At 43.8% G+C, this 20,424-nt stretch overlaps 1 protein-coding gene across 4 annotated transcripts in view; it reads left to right on the forward strand.

The window, feature by feature from the left end:
* The window catches only part of CAMK1 (calcium/calmodulin dependent protein kinase I), a 48,030-nt gene that overhangs the window by 19,740 nt on the left and 7,866 nt on the right, over nucleotides 1–20,424 (forward strand). For all 4 annotated transcript variants that reach the window (XM_026682620.2, XM_087954475.1, XM_087954473.1 and 1 more), the window contains exons 4-7: nucleotides 8,806–8,880; nucleotides 10,307–10,445; nucleotides 15,506–15,632; nucleotides 18,209–18,284. In XM_026682620.2, coding sequence (XP_026538405.1) covers nucleotides 8,806–8,880; nucleotides 10,307–10,445; nucleotides 15,506–15,632; nucleotides 18,209–18,284 — 417 coding nt within the window. The remainder of the gene's footprint in view (nucleotides 1–8,805; nucleotides 8,881–10,306; nucleotides 10,446–15,505; nucleotides 15,633–18,208; nucleotides 18,285–20,424) is intronic.

Consider the following 20,424-nt stretch of genomic DNA (forward strand, 5'->3'; position numbering starts at 1 on the left):
TGGCAGAGGGCTATAGGACAGGGGTCCCCAACCACCGGTCCACGGACCGGTACCGGTCCGTGGAACAAGTCCTACCGGGCCGCTGGCTTGCAGGTACCGCCATCTTGTTTTGATGAAAAAGTGCTTCCGGTGAGCTTTTCCAGGTAGAAAGCTCACTGGAAGCACTTTTTCATCAAAACAAGATGGCGGCGCTAGCGCTTCGGTGAGCTTTTCCGGTAGAAAGCCATTTCTACCCGAAAAGCTCACGAGAGCATGGCGCCGCCATCTTGTTTTGATGAAAAGTGCTTCCGGTGAGCTCACCGGAAGCACTTTTTCATCAAAACAAGATGGCGGCGCCCAGCTGATGTCGGTACCGGGCCGCGCCATAAAAAAGGTTGGGGATACCGGGCTGCGGCGTAAAAAAGGTTGGGGATCACTGCTATAGGACATCGAGCTGGCCATGTCCACCCATGCCACGTCCATTCAACTCCCCCGAGGTCAAAGAACCCTGATGTGGCCCTTAATGAAATCAAGTTTGACACCCCTGCTCTATTGCATCTGTCCAAGATTTGATTCCTGGCACATCATGAGGGATTTAGGTTAGGGACGTTGTCCTGTTGCTTGTTGCTTCTTTGTCAAGTTGCAGGCGTGCATTATGAATGTTACATGTTTCTGGTGCACTGCTTTTTTATTCCATTAGTGGGAAGCAGGGCAAAGGAGAAATCCTGGTGCAGGTAAGTCCTCAACTTACGACCACCACTGAGCCCAACATTCCTGTTGTTAAGTGAAATATAAGGTAACTGAGTTTGGCCCCATTTTATGACCTTTCTTGCCCCAGTTGTTAGTCAGTGCAATAGTTAAATTAGTAACATGGTGGTTAACTGAATCTGGCTTTGCTTGTGAGAAGGTTGCAAACCATGATCAGATGACCCTGAGACACCACAACCGCCATAAATATGAGTTAATTGCCAAGCATCTGAATTGTGATCATATAACCATGGGGATGTTGCAATGGTCAAAAGTGTGAAAAACGGTCATAACTCACTTTTTCCAGGGCCGTTGTAACCTCAAAACAGTCACTAAATAAACTCTTATAAGTTGAAGACTACCTGTAGTATATTTCAGGATAAAGTAGTATATTTTAAGATAAGTTTATTTTTTAAAAGAACATAGTGATGCATTGCTTCTCTTATGCCAGAGCATCTTTCCGCATATCATTCAGTGAAGTGCAGAGATAACAGTGGAATTGTCTATTCCATACTGCATGGCTGTGATGACCCAGAGTGTAACACAAATATACCGTAACAAGATCCAGAACGTAAATAAATGTCCTTTAATGCCTCCAACTTGGCCCCACTGTTCAATAATACTCAGCTGGAGATAAAACATACTCAAAAATAGTCTTCAAAAGAAAGCAATACAGTCCGAATTTAACGAGCAGATAGAGGTGAAATAAAAAAACCAAACGAACTACAGTGATGAAATTTCCACAACAGAACAGGAGAAGTATTTACTAAATTCAAGGAGATAACAAGGCACAGTGTGTTGGAAGGATGCCAACTAAGATAACTTCAGACCAAAATGAAACACGCTTTGTTTCTAGCGTTTGCCAGTACACAGGTCCAAACTCTCATGCAGTTGTCACAGCTGCATCCCATGAAGAGGATCAAAGCCCTCTCCTCCTGAGTAGACCACGTCTCTCCCTTCTCCTCTCCTCCCTGCGTGCCCTAGGATGGATAGGGGATAGGCCTGGGTCCTCCTCTGACTGCTCAGCTGGCCTCTGCCCTTCCCCAGCCTCCTCCACAACCTCTGGAGCCACACTCCCACTCCCTGTCTGCTGTTCCTCCTCTCCCTCAGAGTCAGTCTCCATCAGGTGCATGACAATGGCCCTCAACAATGAACAGCATAGCCAGGGGTGGGATTCTCCCGTTTTGGACCGATTCGGGGGAACCCCTATATGTGATGATCAGCTGGCTTCGAACCAGTTTGATCCAACTATCATGTGGATCATGTTTGATCCAACTATCACGTCCGCCCTTGCGCTGTTCTCACTCAGTTGATTCGCACAGCAGAGCGGATAGCTGCACCTCAGCTGTTTTACTTCCTTGAAGTAACATTGAAGGTAAGTAATTGCGGTAGTTGTGCACACGCGAACAGTGTGCATTAGGTGTGCGTGATTAGCGAACCAGTTGTTACACTGGAAGAATCCCACCCCGAGCATAGAGTTCTAGCCCTGGAGATTGTATCTGCGGCTGCTTCAAGCAATTTTGTCCTCCGAGTCATTTCCAGCAGTAGAACGGGATTGGAGCAGTGGTGGGATTCAAATTCTTTTACTACCAGTTCTGTGGGCATGGCTTGGTGGGCGTGGCAGGGGAAGAATACTGTAAAATCTCCATTCCCTCCCCACTCCTGGGGGAAGGTTACTGTAAAATCCCCAATCCCTCCCCACCCCACCTAACCTGCTTCTCAGCTCCGTTCTCCTGTGCAGGGCAACAAAAGAAGACCCACCCGATCAGCTGGGACTCGGGAGGCAGAGCATAGATGCGGGCAGGGCCAGTCAGAGATGGTATTTGCCGGTTCTCTGAACTACTCAAAATTTCCACTACCAGAACTGGTCAGAACCTGCTGAATACCACCTCTGAAATGGATACTAAGGACATTTCGGATAAGTTATTCAAGGTGCACTTCAGGAAGGGGAAAAAAAAATCAGTAATCCTGCTACCATGATTAGCAGGAAGCATAAAAACAGATACAGTGAGCAGGGAGATTTTAATTAAAGATAATTAGAGTCTTGAAAAGCTTCAACAAGATTTCACCAGTCCAGACAGGATCAAGTACTAATGCAATTATTTAAAAATAATAATAGTGCCCAAACTAAAGTATAAAAAAGAATAAAATCCACAGAGCTGCAAGAATTTGGTGGTAGCTTTGTCTGGGTGTTTTAAGGAAAGACAGCAAGCTAAAAAAAAAATAGCAATGACAACAAGCAAAAAAAAAAAAATAGCAACGACAAAGTAAATACGGAGTTAACAATGTCCAAATCCTTGGATTAAAACTAATATTTGTGGTTGGAGGCAGGAGATAAGATACTGTATAAGTGTGCTTTCACCTCACTGTTGCCTTTATCATGTTATATAATGTTTTCTTTCATGATATACTTTTTTTAAAAAATAAACTACATCAGCAATCAATCATTGATCCCAGAGAATTTGCACAGCTCTTTCCTCTTAACTTTCCAGCTTGCTCGTTTCAGCTTTCTATTTGGTGATAGTTGATGGTAAGCAAGAGCGGATCATTTGAAAACTCACGAGTAGGTCTTGGAAGAGCTCCAGCTTTGTAACAGACAGTGAATGTGATAATTTCAGCTGAATAGTCAGCAAAGGGGTCATGCCAAAGCACGCAGATAGATAGGGTGCCCTAATGAAGCATGAGCAATGGATGGTCATAGTCACACGGCTTGTTCTGGTCACAAGAAAACACTGTGTGGTGCCAACCTGGACTATTTTCAGAAAAGCTGATATTCCACATCAGATACGGTAACTAAAAAAAAAAGGCTATCTGGCTGGTGCAGAAGGCCACTGATGTGCTTGCTTTAAAGCAACTGTGAATGGAAACTTGATCATATTGGGGAACTATCGCTCCTCCACCCAGTTCTAAACATCTCACTTCAAAGTAGAGTTCCATGGACAAGGGGACTGAAAACAGGAAGGAAGGAAGGAAAGGAAAGGAAGGAAGGAAGGAAGGAAGGAAGGAAGGAAGGAAGGAAGATGGGAGGGAGGGAGAGGAGGAAAAGGAGGAAAAGAGGAGGAAGGGAGGAAGAGAAGGAAGAAAGAAAGATGGGAGAGGGAGGGAGGGAAGAGGGAGGAAGGGAGGAAAAGAGGAGGAGGAGGAGAAGGAAGGAGGAAAGGAAGGAAGGAAGGAAGAGAAAGATGGGAGGGAGGGAGGAGGAAAAGAGGAGGGAAGGAAGGAGGGAGGAAGAAAGAATAAAAGAAAGATGGGAGAGAGGGAAGGAAGGAAGAGGGAGGGAGGGAGGAAAAGAGGGAGGGAGAAGGAAGGAGGGAAGGAAAGAAGGAAGGAAGGAAGGAAGATAGAAAGATGGGAGGGAGGGAGTAGGAGGAAAAGAGGGAAGGAAGGAGGGAGGAAGAAAGAGAAGAAAGAAAGAAAGATGGGGGAGGGAGGGAAGGAAGAGGGAGGAAGGGAGGAAAAGAGGAGGAGGAGGGAGAAGGAAGGAGGAAGGAAGGAAGGAAGATAGAAAGATGGGAGGGAGGGAGGGAGATTAGGAGGGAAGGAAGGAGGGAGGAAGAAAGAAAAAAAGAAAGATGGGAGGGAAGGAAGAGGGTGGGAGGGAGGAAAAGAGGAGGAGGGAGGGAGGAAGAAGGAGGGAAGGGAAGGGAAGGAAGGGAAGGGAAGGGGGAAGAGGGAAGGAAGGGAAGGAAGGAAGGAAGGAAGGAAGGAAGGAAGGAAGGAAGGAAGGAAGGAAGGAAGGAAGGAAGGAAGGAAGGAGGAAGGAAAAAATCACCTCACCAAGGAAATCTAGTCTCAACCATTTGGGTAAGGCAATTTTCCCATTCTCAGATGTTTTAGCCAATGGTTATCACAATTAGGGATGACCAAAATTATATTCTAACATTGATAGGCTTCAATGTTGTCATATAGAAAACAGCCTCTTATAATTTGGATCGGGAGTTCCCAACCTAGGGTGCCCACACCCCAGAGGATTAGAGATGGAATTTCAGGGGTTGCAATAAACAGTCGTGAGTGTCCCTTAGGGATAAGTCACAATTACTTTTGTAGGGGATGTGAACATTAATCAAACATTTCCTAGGGATACGGATCCTAAACTTATCTACTGGTTTAGAGTAGACAATACCTCTGTCAAAGTGCCTGCAACACTCTTTCAAAAGCAATCAAAACCAAAACCAATTTGATATCAGCAAACTGATCTGCACAACAATATATTGCCATTAAAAAAAAAAAAAAAGCTTGTATCCTTTTTCTCCCTTTAAGGGCAGATTTATAGTGATTTTGTGTTTCTCTAGTTTCCATTTAGCATTTTATTGTCATTTCTGTGCCATGGCTCATTAATTCTTACCATAAACAAGCAAATTAGGGTAGCAAGGGCAATAATTGGAATTCCACCCCCCGTTGTTTGTGTGGAAAGCCTTTTGCATCTTGATTAAAGAATCTAAGTGACTTTGTGAGAGGGGTAAAGGTTTCATATTGGAGGAAACAAATGAAAAGATTTGGAGGCTGTGTTCATGAGACAACTTGAATCCCAACGAGATGACTGGGTTTAAGTCTGGCATGCTTTGAGCCTAACCCTATGCAGCTAGTTTATGCTACAGTATTCACACTTTAAGCTAATTGAATACCATGGTTAAGTTAGCCACAGGGAAACAAATTAGACAAAAAGAACTTAATTGGTAATTTAAAAAGGAAACAGAAATCAAGGAATGCATTCCAATGATGTTTATATCTGTTAATTACTGTTTCTCAGTGGGGCATTAATTAGACCAGTCCTTTGTTACAGATCAGTCAAATGTTCTTGATCTTTTAAGAACTTTCCCCCCCAAATTCACATCTCATTCTAAATTTCTTTCTTTGGAATTTAGTTTTTACTTGATAATCAGATCAGTGGTGGTATTCATTTTTTTTTACTACCGGTTGTGTGAGCGTGGCTTGGTGGGTGTGGTGTGGATTGGTGGGCGTGGATTGGTGGGTGTGGCAGGGGAAGGATACGGTAAAATCCCCATTCCCTCCCCACCCCACTAACCTGCTTTCCAGCTCCGTTCTCCTGTGCAGGGCAACAAAAGAAAACCCAGCCAATCAGCTGGGACTCAGGAGGCAGCGAATAGATGGGAGCGGGGCCAACCAGAGGTGGTATTTACTGGTTCTCCGAACTACTAAAATTTTCTGCTACCGGTTCTCCAGAACCTGTCAGAACTGGCTGAATACCACCGCTGAATCAAATGCTTTATCCCCCTGTTGGAAGAAATATCCTTCTGGGTTCAGTTCCAAGTGGGGAAAAAGACACCGGAAACATAGAGGCTATTTGGAAAGATGGTTTAATGGTGGACAGGACCACATGGCTCGAAGCTCCAAAGAAGGATGATCACATGCTCCAAGGTGAAGGAAAAGAGAAAAAAGGGGCCGGCCAAGATGCTGAGAGACCCTTAGTTATATACCCTCTGTTGGGCCCTACCTTAGTGTTTCCTGTTCCTGTGTAAGAACTGTATCCCATTGGCTCTCAGGTTCCCAGGGACAGGGGTCTTAGCTAATTTTGTAGGCTGTCCTGAGTTCCAGGCTTGGTTGAGCCTTGCTGGGTGATGATGATGCACTGAAAGGGCTCTTGAGCAATTGCTATACCTTTACCTGGAGATCTTTGTTGTGTAAAGTATTCTGGCCCAGGCCTTAATGGCCCACCCATTAACAAAGGTGGAGGTGAGCATCTGCTTCTGAGGTGAGTTTCTGCTCTTGAGTTTCTACTCTTTTTAGGGGAAATATTCTGCCTTTTTAATATTTCCTAGGATATTTCAATTTTCTAGGAGAGAAAATTGGGTGCTAACTTCCTACACTCCCAATATGTTTAATCTGGTCCAATTCTTTTGACCAGTGGATCTGTCCGATAGATCAAGGGTCTCCAACACTGTGGGCCAACACTGGGCCACGGCAGGCCAGAAAATGAGCCGCCCAAACAAGCGAAGCCCCACCCGTGGGATACAGCAGCATGTGAAACCAAGCTCGCTCCAATCTGTGGAAAAACCTCTCTCTGCGGAACTGGTTCCTGGTAGCCAAAAGATTGGGGACCCTGTGGTAGATAATTACATTTAGCAAGCTCAAAATACAGCCACGCACCCTCCATTTTCTCTAGCAATGTATCTCCTTAGTCCTTGCAGCAGAAACCCACGAGCAAAGCTTTCTTATAGGACAGGTACTCCTCGACTTACCACCATTCGTTTAGTGACTGTTCGAAATTACAAGAGCACCGAAAGAGTCACTTATGACCAATTTTCATATCTACAAATGTTGCACCATACCCTTGGTCATGTGATCAAAGTACAGGCGTTTGGCGACTGGCATATATTTAACTCCTGGAGTCATGTGATCTCCATTTGTAACCTTCCCAGCTGTCTTCCGAGAAGCAAAGTCAACAGGGGAGGCCCGATTCACTTAACAACCGCACAATCCACTTAACAACTAAAGTGGTGATTCACTTAACAACTGTGGCAAAAAAAGGTCATAAACTGGGGCACAGCTCACTTGTCTTGCTTAGCAATGGAAATTTTGGGGTTGCGTTGTGGTCGTAAAGTTGAGGACTGACTGTACCGGCTTTTTCCTCATTGCCCAGGCAGGCATCAACGGGAGCAGTCAAGCAGGGGTTGGGAAGAGGGTCCTAGCCTTGATGGATGTGGAGACCACGTTCTTTCAGCGGGGAGGACAAATGGATTAACTGACTGGATTTAGGACTTCCCAAAACAAGACTGACCGGATGGAGGTGTCTTTAATTCTGGGCACAACTGAGTCTTTATTTACTGTCAGGATCAATTCTTCCCATTTTGAGGTTCTCATAAGACAGGGGTATCAAACTCGCATCGTCACGGCAGCGTCACGTGACATATTGGGACTTTCCTCCCCACTTTGCTAAACTGGGTGTGGGCATGGCCAGTGTGTGCGCATCCATCCTGTGGGCTGGGAGTTTGACAGCCGTCATAAGACAGTCATGTAATTAATTACCTTGGGTAAATATGACGAGAGTAAGAGTTGGATTGCGAGGTAGATTCCCTCACTCCCCCAAAGTAAAGGGTGGAGATCCCACCAGCAGCCTTCTCATAATCCTAAATCCAAGGTTCTTTCGCACTGTTTCTTCAAGACTCACTCATCCTTTGAGGTGGGTCTCTGCTTCAAACTACCCGACTTTACACACACGCACACACACACACGAGTCAGGATTCTGGCAGTTGCCCCAATTAAATGATGAGTCTCAAGCCAAACTTCCAAAACTTCAAAAAGATTTATTGGGAGTTAACATGTCCGGCACTGCCTGGGTGTAGCCGACTCTGAGACACGTAATTCATTGTCACCCTTGACCCTGGTTTCCCCCCCACCCTCTGCGTGTACCGTAATTCATATTCTCCAATGGGACACATCCATAGCCAAGAGTCATCAATCATGTTCTCCAGGCAGAAACTTCACTCACCTAGTTGCTATCTTTGAAAAACTATTTATGGAATGCACTTTCGATTTCCAAGCAAACCCCTTTCCCCGCCTCCCTTTCTGTTGGCGACTCTAAAAAGACCATAGAAATACTTTATGAGTTGACACACACCTCATATCAGCAACTTTTATTGCCAGGTTTGCTTTTTCTTAACTTCTGTGGTTGGTTTTGCTCTTCCAAATCTCATTCCTTGGCTGCTGCCAGATTTTATTAAATTATCCTCCAAACATGGTCTCGGTTGACAATACGACAAAATCCTGGCCATCTCACCATGTCATTAAACCTTCCACTTGCTGAGAAATAAGACTAACACGAACACTGTCCTAGTTTTGTGGGGCAACTTCTCCCAATCTGAAGACAACAAAAATGCATACAGTAACGTGAGGGCAGATATTTTTTTTGATGCTGCTGTGCAGTATTCGGTAACAATCAGCACACTCTGTCCCAAGAACAGTAAGGTTTGTATTTTACATGACATGACATTTCTGAGCTGAGGATTTTTCTTTAATGATAATAATATCAACATTAAAACTGATCAAAGCAAAATGAAATAGGTTTCCTTAGAGACCTGTAGCACTTCCTAATTAAAACTGTGTTTCCTCTCTTGGCAGAATCAAGCATCCGAACATAGTGGCCCTGGATGACATCTACGAGAGTGGAGGACACCTCTACCTCATCATGCAGCTGTAAGTTGAAGATTTAGGAAGGAGGAGAGGGAGGGAGCCATGGTTCTCAGGCCATTAGCTAAAAAGAAAAGGAGTGCCGGTGGGTCGTGTGGTTGGGATGCTGGATTGGAGGTTAGCAAGCCCGTGCTCGAGACCCGAGTGCTGCTGCCTGGAGGGGTGAGTTCCCATCATTTGCTCCAGCTCCTTGAAAGGAGCTCCCACAGGCATTTCCCGGGCAACGGAGATGTCATTGGCTAATCCTTTCAACCCAGAAGCGCCTTTAAACGGTGCCTTTGATACGAACAGGATGGGAGCTGAAAAGGAAAAGGAGAAATACAGAGAGTCCTTGGCTTGCAACTATTTGTTTAGCGACTGTTAGAAGTTACAACAGCACTAAAAAGAATTGTCTTATGACCAGACCTCGCACTTACAACCATTGCGGCTCATTCCCATGCTCAGCGGTGATCAAAATTTGAACACTTGGCATATTAGGCAATTTGGGATAGATTCTATCCCTGGTGGGAGCAGAAAGGAAGGTCTTAAGTTGGGAAAGGGGTTGCTGAGAGGGTAAATGAATGTATGAGATGAAAAGAGGACCAATGATGTTGGAAAATATAATATACAAGCGAACAAATGTATATATGTATATATTTGAATAATTGTATATAGGAAAATATATATCTATGCGATACTGACCAAAAGTTATGTCAATCTGACTTCACTATGGTCAATGATTTTAATTGTTTTGTTCAATAAAATATTAAAAAAGAAAAAAAATTGGCCACTTGGCAGCCAGCGTATATTTACAATGGTTGCAGTGTCCCATGGTTACGTGATCCGTTTGCAACTCTCCCGGCCAGCTTTCAACAAGCAAAATCTATGAAGGAAGCTGGATTCACATAACAAGTGTGTGATTCTCTTAACACTCAGCGAAAATGTTGTCAAATCAGACAAAACTCGCTTAACAATTACCTCGCTTAGATACAGAAATCCTGATCCCAATTGTGATCCTAAGACTACCTGTAGCATGGCATGCCCTCGGCTTCTCAACCTCTCTTGAGTCTTGTGGTGGGCCTAATTCAGTGACGGTGAACCTATGACACATGTGTCAAAGGTGACATGCCACAATGTTTTGAGTACCATGCCAACATTCATCAATTCTTGACAAGAGCTATTCTCAAAATTACAACTCTGAAAATGATTTGTTTCATTTCATTTTTATTATTTGACCTTTTTTACATAATTCAGTCACCACATTTGATTCGATATGTAAAGAATTGCTTCTCCTTTCGTTGGCTGATACACCAGCAGAGTGAAGTTAGGTATTTTCTGAATTTTTGATATGCCAAGCCCAAAAGGTTTGCTATCACAAATCTAATCCATGTTGGAGACTCGCAAAGATCTTTTCTCCATGGATCTTACTTGTATTCTGTCTCTTCTCTGGCAGGGTTTCTGGAGGGGAACTTTTTGACAGGATAGTGGAGAAGGGATTTTACACAGAGCGAGATGCCAGCAAACTGATCCGCCAAATCCTTGATGCCGTTAAATACCTGCATGACATGGGCATTGTGCACCGTGACCTCAAGGTGGGTTGGTGAACTTGGCCAGGCGTATCTGCATGTTGTAGTCCTCCTTCCATTAAGACGTGTCCTGACAAGCTATTTACTGAGGGATGAACTAACCACAAGCCCTGCAACTGTCTATGAAGATTCTCAGTCTTCCAAGTCATGATGGCCCCAAAGGTGATTTTTCAAATTGGATTTTTTTTGTTTTTACTTGAAGATGTTTCACTTCTCATCCAAGAAGCTTCTTCAGTTCTGACTGGATGTTGGAGAATGGAAGGATTTATGTTCTCTGCAGTCCTCTGGTCATTAGCATTACGACATCTGGTCCAGTTCTGGGATTCAAAAATTGTTACTACCAGTTCTGTGGGCATGGCTTGGTGGGCATGATAGGGGAAGGATACTGTAAAATCTCCATTTCCTCCTCACCCCACTAACCTGCTTTCCAACTCCATTCTCCTGTACAGGGCAACAAAAGAAGACCCAGCTGATCAGCTGGGACTCGGGAGGCAGAGAATAGATGGGGGTAGGGCTAGTCACTATCAAAATTACCGCTACCGGTTCTCCAGAACTGGTCAGAACCTGCTGATTACCACCTCTGATCGTATCCTTTAGCACTAACGACCAGAGGACTGTAAGGAATATAAATCCTTCCAACCTGAAAAACCTTCAGATTTGTCTTAGGTTTTAATTGGTTTTAATTTGTTAAGTGTGGGCATGCTAATTCTAATCTGATTAGATGCAGTTATCCATAAATATTATATCTGTAGAAAGAAATCTGTAGGAAAGAAGATGACATGGTGATTGGTCTCTCAAAGGGATCTGTGAGAGGGATCTTGCAATCCTAGTGGACGATCACTTAAATATGAGCCAGGAGTGTGTGGCAGCAGCCAAAAAAGTTAATGCAATCCTTGGTTGCATAAACAGAGGCATAGAATGAAAATCACATGAAATATTAGTACTGCTTTATAAACCTTAGTAAGACCACACATAGAATACTGAATCCAGTTTTGGTCACCGCATTATAAACTGATGTAGAGACTTTGGAAAAAAAAATGCAGAGAAGAGCAAGCAGCTAAGATGATTAAAGGCCTGGAGACTAAGACATATGAAGAATGGTTGCAGGAATTGGGTTTGGCTAGTCTGGATAAAAGAAGGACTAGGAGTGACATGATAACAGTATTCCAGTATTTGAGAGGTGCCACAAAGAGGAGGGGGGTCAATTTATTTTCCAAACACCAGAGGGCAGGACAAGAAACGGGAGGGGGGAAGAGAGAGAGAGAGGAGAGAGAAAGAGAGGGAAGGAGAGAGGGAAGGGGAGAGAGAGAATAACCTGAAATGACAGCTCTGTTCTCTATCTGGACCTTGGAATCTATCTTTGTTAAATGTCTTTCCAGCCAATAGATGTTCAAGATGATATACATATAAAAAAAAACCCCACAGACATAAAAACTGATTACAAGACCAAGAAAAACGATATTGTTCAGTTGAGAAGGGCATTAAAACTGAAATGCATCATAAAGTAAGGTGGGGCCCTTCCAAGATGTTTGCCACTCTGCCACTCCTTCTATAGGCATACAGTAGCTGCTGCTTATCTGATACAGTCTAGTCCAGGGATCTCCAACCTTGGCAACTTTAAGCCCTGCCGACGTCAACTCCCAGAATTGGCTGGGGAATTCTGGGAATTGGAGTCCACAAGTCTTAAACTTGCCAAGTTCGAAGACCCTTGCCTTAGATTCTCTGCCTCACATATAGTTTCTATACGTTCTGTAAACTTTGGTAGCAAGCGAGTTAACTTTCCAGTGTGGTATGTTAATCTTTCTTGTGGAACTTGCAAGAGATTTCAAATAAAAGGTTTCAGTTCTCTTTCTCTGAACTGCAGCAACTCTAGTCCTCATGACAAGATTGCATGCGCTGCAAAAGACAGGAATGGTGGAATAGGAGAAAAGGGGAACCAGGGTAAAGATTTTCAGATTTTAATTTTTTTTTCCTATCTTTTTTTTTTTTTTAAAATGGGAACCTCTGCATGTTTTCTATAGGATCCTTATGCAGCGTGTTAGCCCCGGATCCATCTTGATTCAGATTTGGGGCTGCCACACAGGGGCAGCTGTGGGAACGAGAGAGCAGGTTCTCACCCTCTACAGGTGCATGCAGTTTACATAACGGGTTGGGCTTCTCCTTTTACCCCCACTAATATCTCAAATGAACTAATACAGCCAATATTTCTTGGTGGCCACTTATTGCCAAACGGGATCAGCCAAGATGTACTCTGATGCTTAGGGAAAGAAAACAAAATTTCATTCGAACATATAACAGTGAGCAAATGGGCCCTCACTTCTTCCTTCACGCTGGTGAAAGGACAGTGTCCTCCATGCTTCTGGGAGGCTGCGGTAACAATTGCCAAGACTGACCAGACGCTGCCTTATGCAGTTTTGTTTATTCCCCCATCCATCCCTCACCTCTATGCCTGAGGCAATTGTCCCTTCCTGCCTAATGGCTGGGTCAGTCCAGTTGTCACAGGAGAATAATAGTCTTTCCCCCAGGAAAGTACTGTATGTCTACCAAGATGTAAATGTAGCCTGTGCCGGTCCTCTGATTACAGGGCTATCTCTACCATTTAGGCCAGGGGGCCCCAACCACCGGTCCGCGGACCGATACCGGTCCGTGGAACAAATCCTACTGGGCCGCTGGTTTGCTGGGTGCCGCCATCTTGTTTTGATGAAAAAGTGCTTCCGGTGAGCTTTTCCCGGTAGAAAGCTCACCGGAAGCACTTTTTCATCAAAACAAGATGGCGGCGCCCAGCTGATGCCGGTACCGGGCCGCGGCATAAAAAAGGTTGGGGACCACTGATTTAGGCAAAATGAAGTGGTAGACCAGGTTGGGGAGCAAATGGGGGACTCCTAGAACATAGAATCCTAGGGTCAACTCTGAAACGAACCTGGCTGACGCCATCTTGTGCTGCCTCACAGTTGCCACGAAGTCTGAGAAAGGAGCGGAGGGGCGAAGTAGATAGCCCAGCTCATAGTCAAAATAAAAAGTTTTCCTGTGGGAACCAAGGTCATCGTAACAGGTGGCTGGGGAAGGAGGAGCGGAGCCTGCCGGCTATATTCATTGGACAACGTGACTGATGACAGTGGGGGAGGCGGAAGTGTTCTTCTTTTAATGAGGTGAAAACCTCAGGAACTCTCAGAGTTGGTTTTCACCAGCTGTGCCGATATGGTGTACCCAATAAACTTGTCCTTTGAGAAATCTGCCTCCCTCAGAGTTCTGGTTTCAATGGGTGCATTACTTGGAACACTGATACCTAGGGCTGGAAGGGACCTCAGAGGTCTTCTAGTCCAAACCCCTGCTCAAGGCAGGAGACGGCTTATACCATCCCAGTCAAATGGTTGTCCAGAAGGCAGAGAGAGGAGAGGGAGAAGAAGAAAAGAAGTGTGGATCGTAAAGCAACAATGACAGCAAAAAAGCAGATGGGAATGCAGAGATGAGCTAAGAATTTCTAGTGTCTCGTTCCCACCAGCTGCTTTCCCAGTCTGCCGCTTGGAACAGCCGTTTCAATGTGTGTGAAGCATGTAGCTTGCTGGAATGGCATTGCTGCTGCCTATGGGGTAACCAGCTGAGTAGAGTAGAGTAGAGTAGAGTAGAGTAGAGTAGAGTAGAGTAGAGTGTACAGTAGAGTAGAGTAGAGTAGAGTAGAGTGTAGAGTAGAGTAGAGTAGAGTAGAGTAGAGTGTAGAGTAGAGTGTAGAGTAGAGTAGAGTAGAGTAGAGTGTAGGAATGGAATAGGATAGGATAGGATAGGATAGGATAGAATAGAATAGAATAGAATAGAATAGAATAGAATAGAATAGAATAGAATAGAATAGAATAGAATGGAGCGGAGCGGAGCAGAATTCTTCATTGGCCAGGTGTGGTTGGACATACAAGGAATTTGTCTGCAGGTGCATAAACTCTCAGTGTACATCCAAACAGCAACAAAGCAATAAGTCATAGATCATAAATCATAAGATACAATCCTAAATCGTAAGATACAAACAACAATTGATAAATCATAATATACCAATAGGAGAAGGTAATAGGAAAGACGAGAAGACGAGAGGTGAGAAAGATGAAAAGATGGGAAAGATGAGAAAATCACAAGGATGATCGCAATACAGCCTACTACATGGGTAAATGTCTTTAGACTTAAGACAGTCCTTGGGGGAGTTAGATGTTTAGCAGAGTGACGGCATGGGGGAAGAAACTGTCGATACGTCTAGTTGTTTTTGGCATGCAAAGCTCTTTAGTGGTGTCTTGAGGGGAGAAATTGAAACAGTTTATGTCCAAAATGTGAGGGGTCTGCAGATGTTTTCTGTTCTCACCAGCTGCCTTCCCAATCTGCTGCTTGGAACATCTGTTTCAATGTATGTGAAGCATGAAGCTTGCTGGGACAGCACTGATGCTGTCTGTGGGGTAACCAGCTGAAGATTAAATGGCGACTCTACTGCTGCTACTCGTGGATGAATGCATAAGAATGTGTGTGTGTGTGTGTGTGTGTGTGTGTGTGTGTCTCCTCCTGCCTGAGGCAGCAACTCACTTGTCAACTGTTATTTACCAGTACTGATACCACTGTTGATTTTAGAAGCTTTTAGTTGTATATTTAGGGTGTGTTTGTTTACACTTATGTTCCCCGGTACCATCCCTTTGATAAAGTCTGCCCTTATTTCTGTTTCCTCTTGGCACTGTTTAGAGGAATGGAATCCCAACCTGCTTCCTTTCTTTGAACTCCATCCTTAGTTCCTTTGAAAAACGATGCTTATCTTTTAAAGCCAGCTTTAGGAAACCGGGCTCAGGGTTGTTGTTTTGTTTTTTAATTGATTTTAACTTTATTTCAAGGACTTATTTTCCATATAAACCTGTTTTGTTCAGGATTATTTCTGTTATTGTATTTTGTCAGGCAGGTATTCTTAGTTTTTTTTTTTTAAAATGTAATGCATTTGTTTTAATAGTCTACGATGGTCTGTTTGTATGGATTTGTTCTGAACGTGTTCTGCAGTTTGATAAAGCTGTTCAATCCTCCCAATTCTGCCTTCTTGCTTCCTTCAGCCCGAGAACCTGCTGTATTACAGCCTGGATGAGGACTCCAAGATCATGATTAGTGACTTTGGACTGTCGAAGATCGAAGGCTCCGGCAGTGTCATGTCCACAGCCTGTGGGACCCCTGGCTATGTGGGTGAGTAGCAAGGGCCATGAAATAATACGGATATTTGGGGAGTGGGTGAGAGCAAAAAGCCAAAGTAATAATCACTCTTATGGATCTTAAGAGATAACAGTTTCCTTCAGTTCGGCTTCTAAGGCAGGGGTGTCAAACTCAAATGTCAACTCATAAAATATTTCTATGGTTTTTTTAGAGTTGCCAACAGAAAGGGAGGGGGGAGCAGTGCAGCAGCTTGCAAACCAAAACTGCATTCCGTAAATTTTTTCAAAGATAGTAACTAGGTGACTGAAGTTTCTGCCACGCAAAATTCTAACTGGAGAGCATGATTGATGACTCTTGGCTATGGATGTGTCTCATTGGAGAATATGAATTACGATACACCCAGGCAGTGACGGACAGTTTAACTCCCAATAAATCCTTTTTAACTTTTGGAAGCTTGGCTCGAGACTCATGATTTAAATGGGGTTAACTGCTGGAATCCTGACCTCAATTTCATTGAGGGCTGCATCAGGGCTGTGGTTGACCTCGGGCTGTGTGTGTGTGTGTGTGTGGCCGACTGGGTGGCATGTTTCCTCTTCACACTGGGTAGACCAGGCCAAAGCCAGGCTGGCCTGATCTTTCCTCTTCGCATTGGGTAGACCAGGAGGGCCCCACGCCTGGATCTGACTACATTGCAGGCCGCATCCAGCCTGTGGGCTTTGAGTTTGACACCTCTGTTCTAGGGATTGTGTAGGAATATCCATGAAGGTACATTACTACCTATAACATGGGCAGAGGAAATAGTGAAGATGTGTTAAGGATGCAAACTGACCACAACATTCCCCCCAAACTCAAAATGCTATTATACTGCTCATCATTATGGACTGGTGAAAGAAGTTGATGACCCCACCAATAATTTAATTTAGATGGACAATAAAACAAATGCGCAGGAAACTAATCAAGGAGAATTTTCTTCTGGAATTCAGGAGAAACTTCCTACCAGTGAGAACAATTAACCAGTGGAACAGCTTGCCTTCAGACGTTGGGAGTGCTCCAACATTGGAGGTTTTTAAGAAAAGACTGGTATAGGATCTGTCTGAACTGGTGTAGGATCTGGTGTAGGGGGTTGGACTAAAAGACCTTCAAAGTCCCTTCCAGCTCTATTCTGATTGATTGATTTAAAGCAGAGGCTTTTTTATTTTTTTGCCTTAACAGGAATTCTTTTTCTGGTTTTTATACTTCATTCTCTGTCTAAGCACTTCCATCCTTATAATTAGTATCTTTCTCCTTTGCTCCTTCCTTTTAAAGAGACTTATAATGGTATTTGCCGTTTCTAAATTGTCTCCTTTTGGATCGTTTCCATTCCAAATTGGAAGGATTTGGTTGGTTTTTCTCTCTCTCTGGGGTCCAAGTAAATTAAAGCATTCAATCTTTCACAAAAGGTTTTCCTCAGGAAGAGTAATTGATAAAGGGCTAATTCAGGATTTCCACAGCCATGCCATTGAGTGGGAAGTGGGCAGAGACAGCAGTCGCTTCAGAAGAAAGGGTCAGGAAGGAAGCTACCAAGGAGAGATTTCTGCTGTAAAGAGAATTCATTTTGAGTAATCTTGTGACAGGAGTCGGTTTTTTGGGACAGGAACTGCCAAATAAAATGGCATTTCTTCTATTGCGCTGTATTAAACTTTTAAAGCTTTAAATGTCATTTGACTGAAAATTTCACTTCAGCATACCTTAACCAGATACCTGTAGGTATGTTGGACCTGAGATGGGGTCAGATTTGGAGGCATGAGACGTTCAAATGACCTCCATATTTGGTGAAGGAAAAAGGACTGAACCAGAATTCTGAGCCAGAACTGAGAATTATCCTGGAGGAAGATGGAAGGTTTAATAGACTTTTGATCACTAGCTCAATTAATGACATAGCAACTTTCAGAACTGGGTCAGGCCATCTGTGGCTTTCGAGATGCTGTTGGATTATCATTGCTAAATAGTGAGTCTGTTGACTGGGTCTAATGGAACCCAGTATCCGAAGGCCTTCTACCTCCTGAGAAGCAGGGGTGGGCTGCTACCGGTTTGCACCGGTTCGGGTGAACCAGATGCTAATTTTACACCTGGTTCACCAAACCGGTAGTTGCAATGACTGGCTGGCTCCGCCCACCCCTCCCCTGCCCTTCCAGAAGTCTCCACGTGGCCCGTTTTGGATCCCAGGTAAATGTAGGGCCCGCTTGGGGAGGGTGAAAAACGGGCTTCCTGGGAAAGTTCAGGAAGGCCGCAAATGGGCCCATTTCTGGCTTCCAGAAGGCCTCTGGGGCCTGGGGAGGCCGTTTTCGCCCTCCCGGAGGCTCGAGGAAAGTCTTCAGAGCCCGGGGAGGGTGAAAACGCCCCCCTCATCATGGTTCAGGAGGCCGACTAGGCCACACCCACCATGGCCACGCCCACCCAGCAACCTCAGAGAACCGGTTGCTAAAAATTTTGAAGCCCACCCCTGCTCTGAAGGTATTCCCTAATGTAAGAATATATTAGCCAATAAGTGTTAGTGGACATAGCAACACATTTCAGTTTCTAATAGATGCATTTTTTCTTTCCTGTTGCTCCTTCCTGATGTGGCCCAGCTCCTGAAGTCTTGGCACAGAAGCCTTACAGCAAGGCTGTGGACTGCTGGTCTATTGGAGTCATTGCCTATATTTTGTATGTATCAAGTGGAATTGGGGGGTGGGGGTGGGGGGTAAACAGGAAGATAGGGAGGACTGATAAATGCTTCCTGTTGCTTCTAAATACATCTCTGTCTAGTTGTATTTAACGATTTACAAACATAATCCTGCCCTTTTGTCTTCCAGGATATATTTGGCATTTGCATAGCTGCTTCACTGGTCCATTGTTATTCTTTTGCATATGGCTTTTAATTTTATATGATTCCCCTTTTGCAATTTGGAGGACAGAAAATTCCACTCCCTTTGATCATGACATGGTCCTGTCTTGTTGCTTTCACCCCTTCATATCTAGGGATTAATCACATTCTTTCTATGTTTTGCCACAGAGATGATAATCTCTCTCTTGGGGTTGCTTTTTGCACTTTCTGATTGTTTTTGGTTCACAAAAAATGGTAATAGAGTAAGTTGGGAAAGTGTGTGTTGAGGGAAAACGAATTTGCCAATACAGTATATATTATTATACAGATCAATGTAAAAATCAGTCTCATGGGGTGAAGGCGTAGAAATAGCATTAACTGAAAAAGCACTGGTTAATCCATTGCTTGCATAAAGTACAGGGACTTTGAAATGTCCTAGTTCAACATCCAATATATTACCCAAAGCTAGAGTGGCTCTGGACTTGGAAAAGTCTGTAGAGATTCTCAGTCATCCAGGTCATGGTTGTCTCAAAGGTGCTTTTTCAGGAGGCAACTGGGCTTTCTTTTTTTTTCTTTTCTTTTGAAGACCTTTCACTTCCCATCCAAGAAGCTTCTTCAGCTCTGACAGGACTGTGGGGAATGGAAGGATTTATATTCCTTGCAGACAGCTGGTCATTTGCATCCATTTTTCTTTTGAAGCAAAACTTCTTCAAAAACAACAACAGGAAGGTCCAGTTGCCTCCTGAAAAAGCACCTTTGGGATAACCATGACCTGGATGACTTGAGAATCTCCACAGACTTTTGGCTATACAATTTGGGATGAACACCCTTCGAAAGGTGTGGGAGTGGGAATGGATTTCCAGAGAGAAAAAATTGCAGACTACAGGAGCCAGGAGCACAACTCAGGTGACCCTGAGGACACAGATAAACCTCTAAGTGCCTCAACGACCCTCTAAAACAAGGGTCTTCAAACTTGGCAAGTTTAAGACTTGTGGACTTCGGGCTCCCAGAATTCCTGAGCTAGCATGATTGGAGGAGGAATTCTGGGAGTTGAAGTCCACAAGTCTTTTTTTAAAAAAAAAACTTTATTGATTACAAAACCAAAATATCAAACACAACACACAGAAGTCCACAAGTCTTAAAACTGTCAAGTTTGAAGACCCCTGCTGTAAAAGGATGCAAACAAACTAAAGAACCCTTTTCCAGCAGTGACCACAATATGATTGACTTTTGTCTCAACATACGCCCACACAAAAATCACCACAATGATGTAATCCCCAATTGTAACTTCAAAAAGGCAACTATGATCTTACAGACAACGATCTCTCATCCCTTGATTGGCAATCTCTATTCACTGGATGCAATACTGTTGAAGACCATTACAACATATTTTTACTTGAAGTCAAAAGAGTCATCAAACTATATGTACCAACAACAATTCCCAAAACAAAACAAAAAAGCAGATTACCCATAACAATAAGGAAACTTCAATCCAAAAAGAGATCACTCTGGCGGAAAAACAAACCTGGTCACGTTGCCAATTTCAAAAGCCGATACAAAAATTTATGCCACCAGATAAAGACCGAATGCACCAATTATCACATTAAACAAGAGGAAAACCTTCTAAGCACCAATTCCACCCATGCTTTCTACAATTTTGTAAACAACAAACTAAAAGACTCAAGGTCCATCCCACCCTGATAGGACCTGATGGTAAAGACTGCAACGATGACACCATTAAAGCCAACCTCTTTAACACATTCTTTGGCTCAGTATTTGTAAACAGCAATGGATCATGCCCAGTATTTCCTAGCTGTACCACAGATAACGACAATGATCTAATACATATCGATTTTACAGAAGACAATGTTGAAAAAGCACTACACAATCTAAAACCATCTCTATCTATTGGACCGGATGGAATATGGGCCTACTTCTTAAAAAAGCTATCCACTGCCATAGCCAAACCTCTAAGCATAA

Source organism: Notechis scutatus, chromosome 2 (assembly GCF_049901735.1).
Source record: "Notechis scutatus isolate UNSWTSFEM ecotype Mainland chromosome 2, rNotScu1.2, whole genome shotgun sequence".
Lineage (NCBI taxonomy): Eukaryota > Metazoa > Chordata > Lepidosauria > Squamata > Elapidae > Notechis > Notechis scutatus.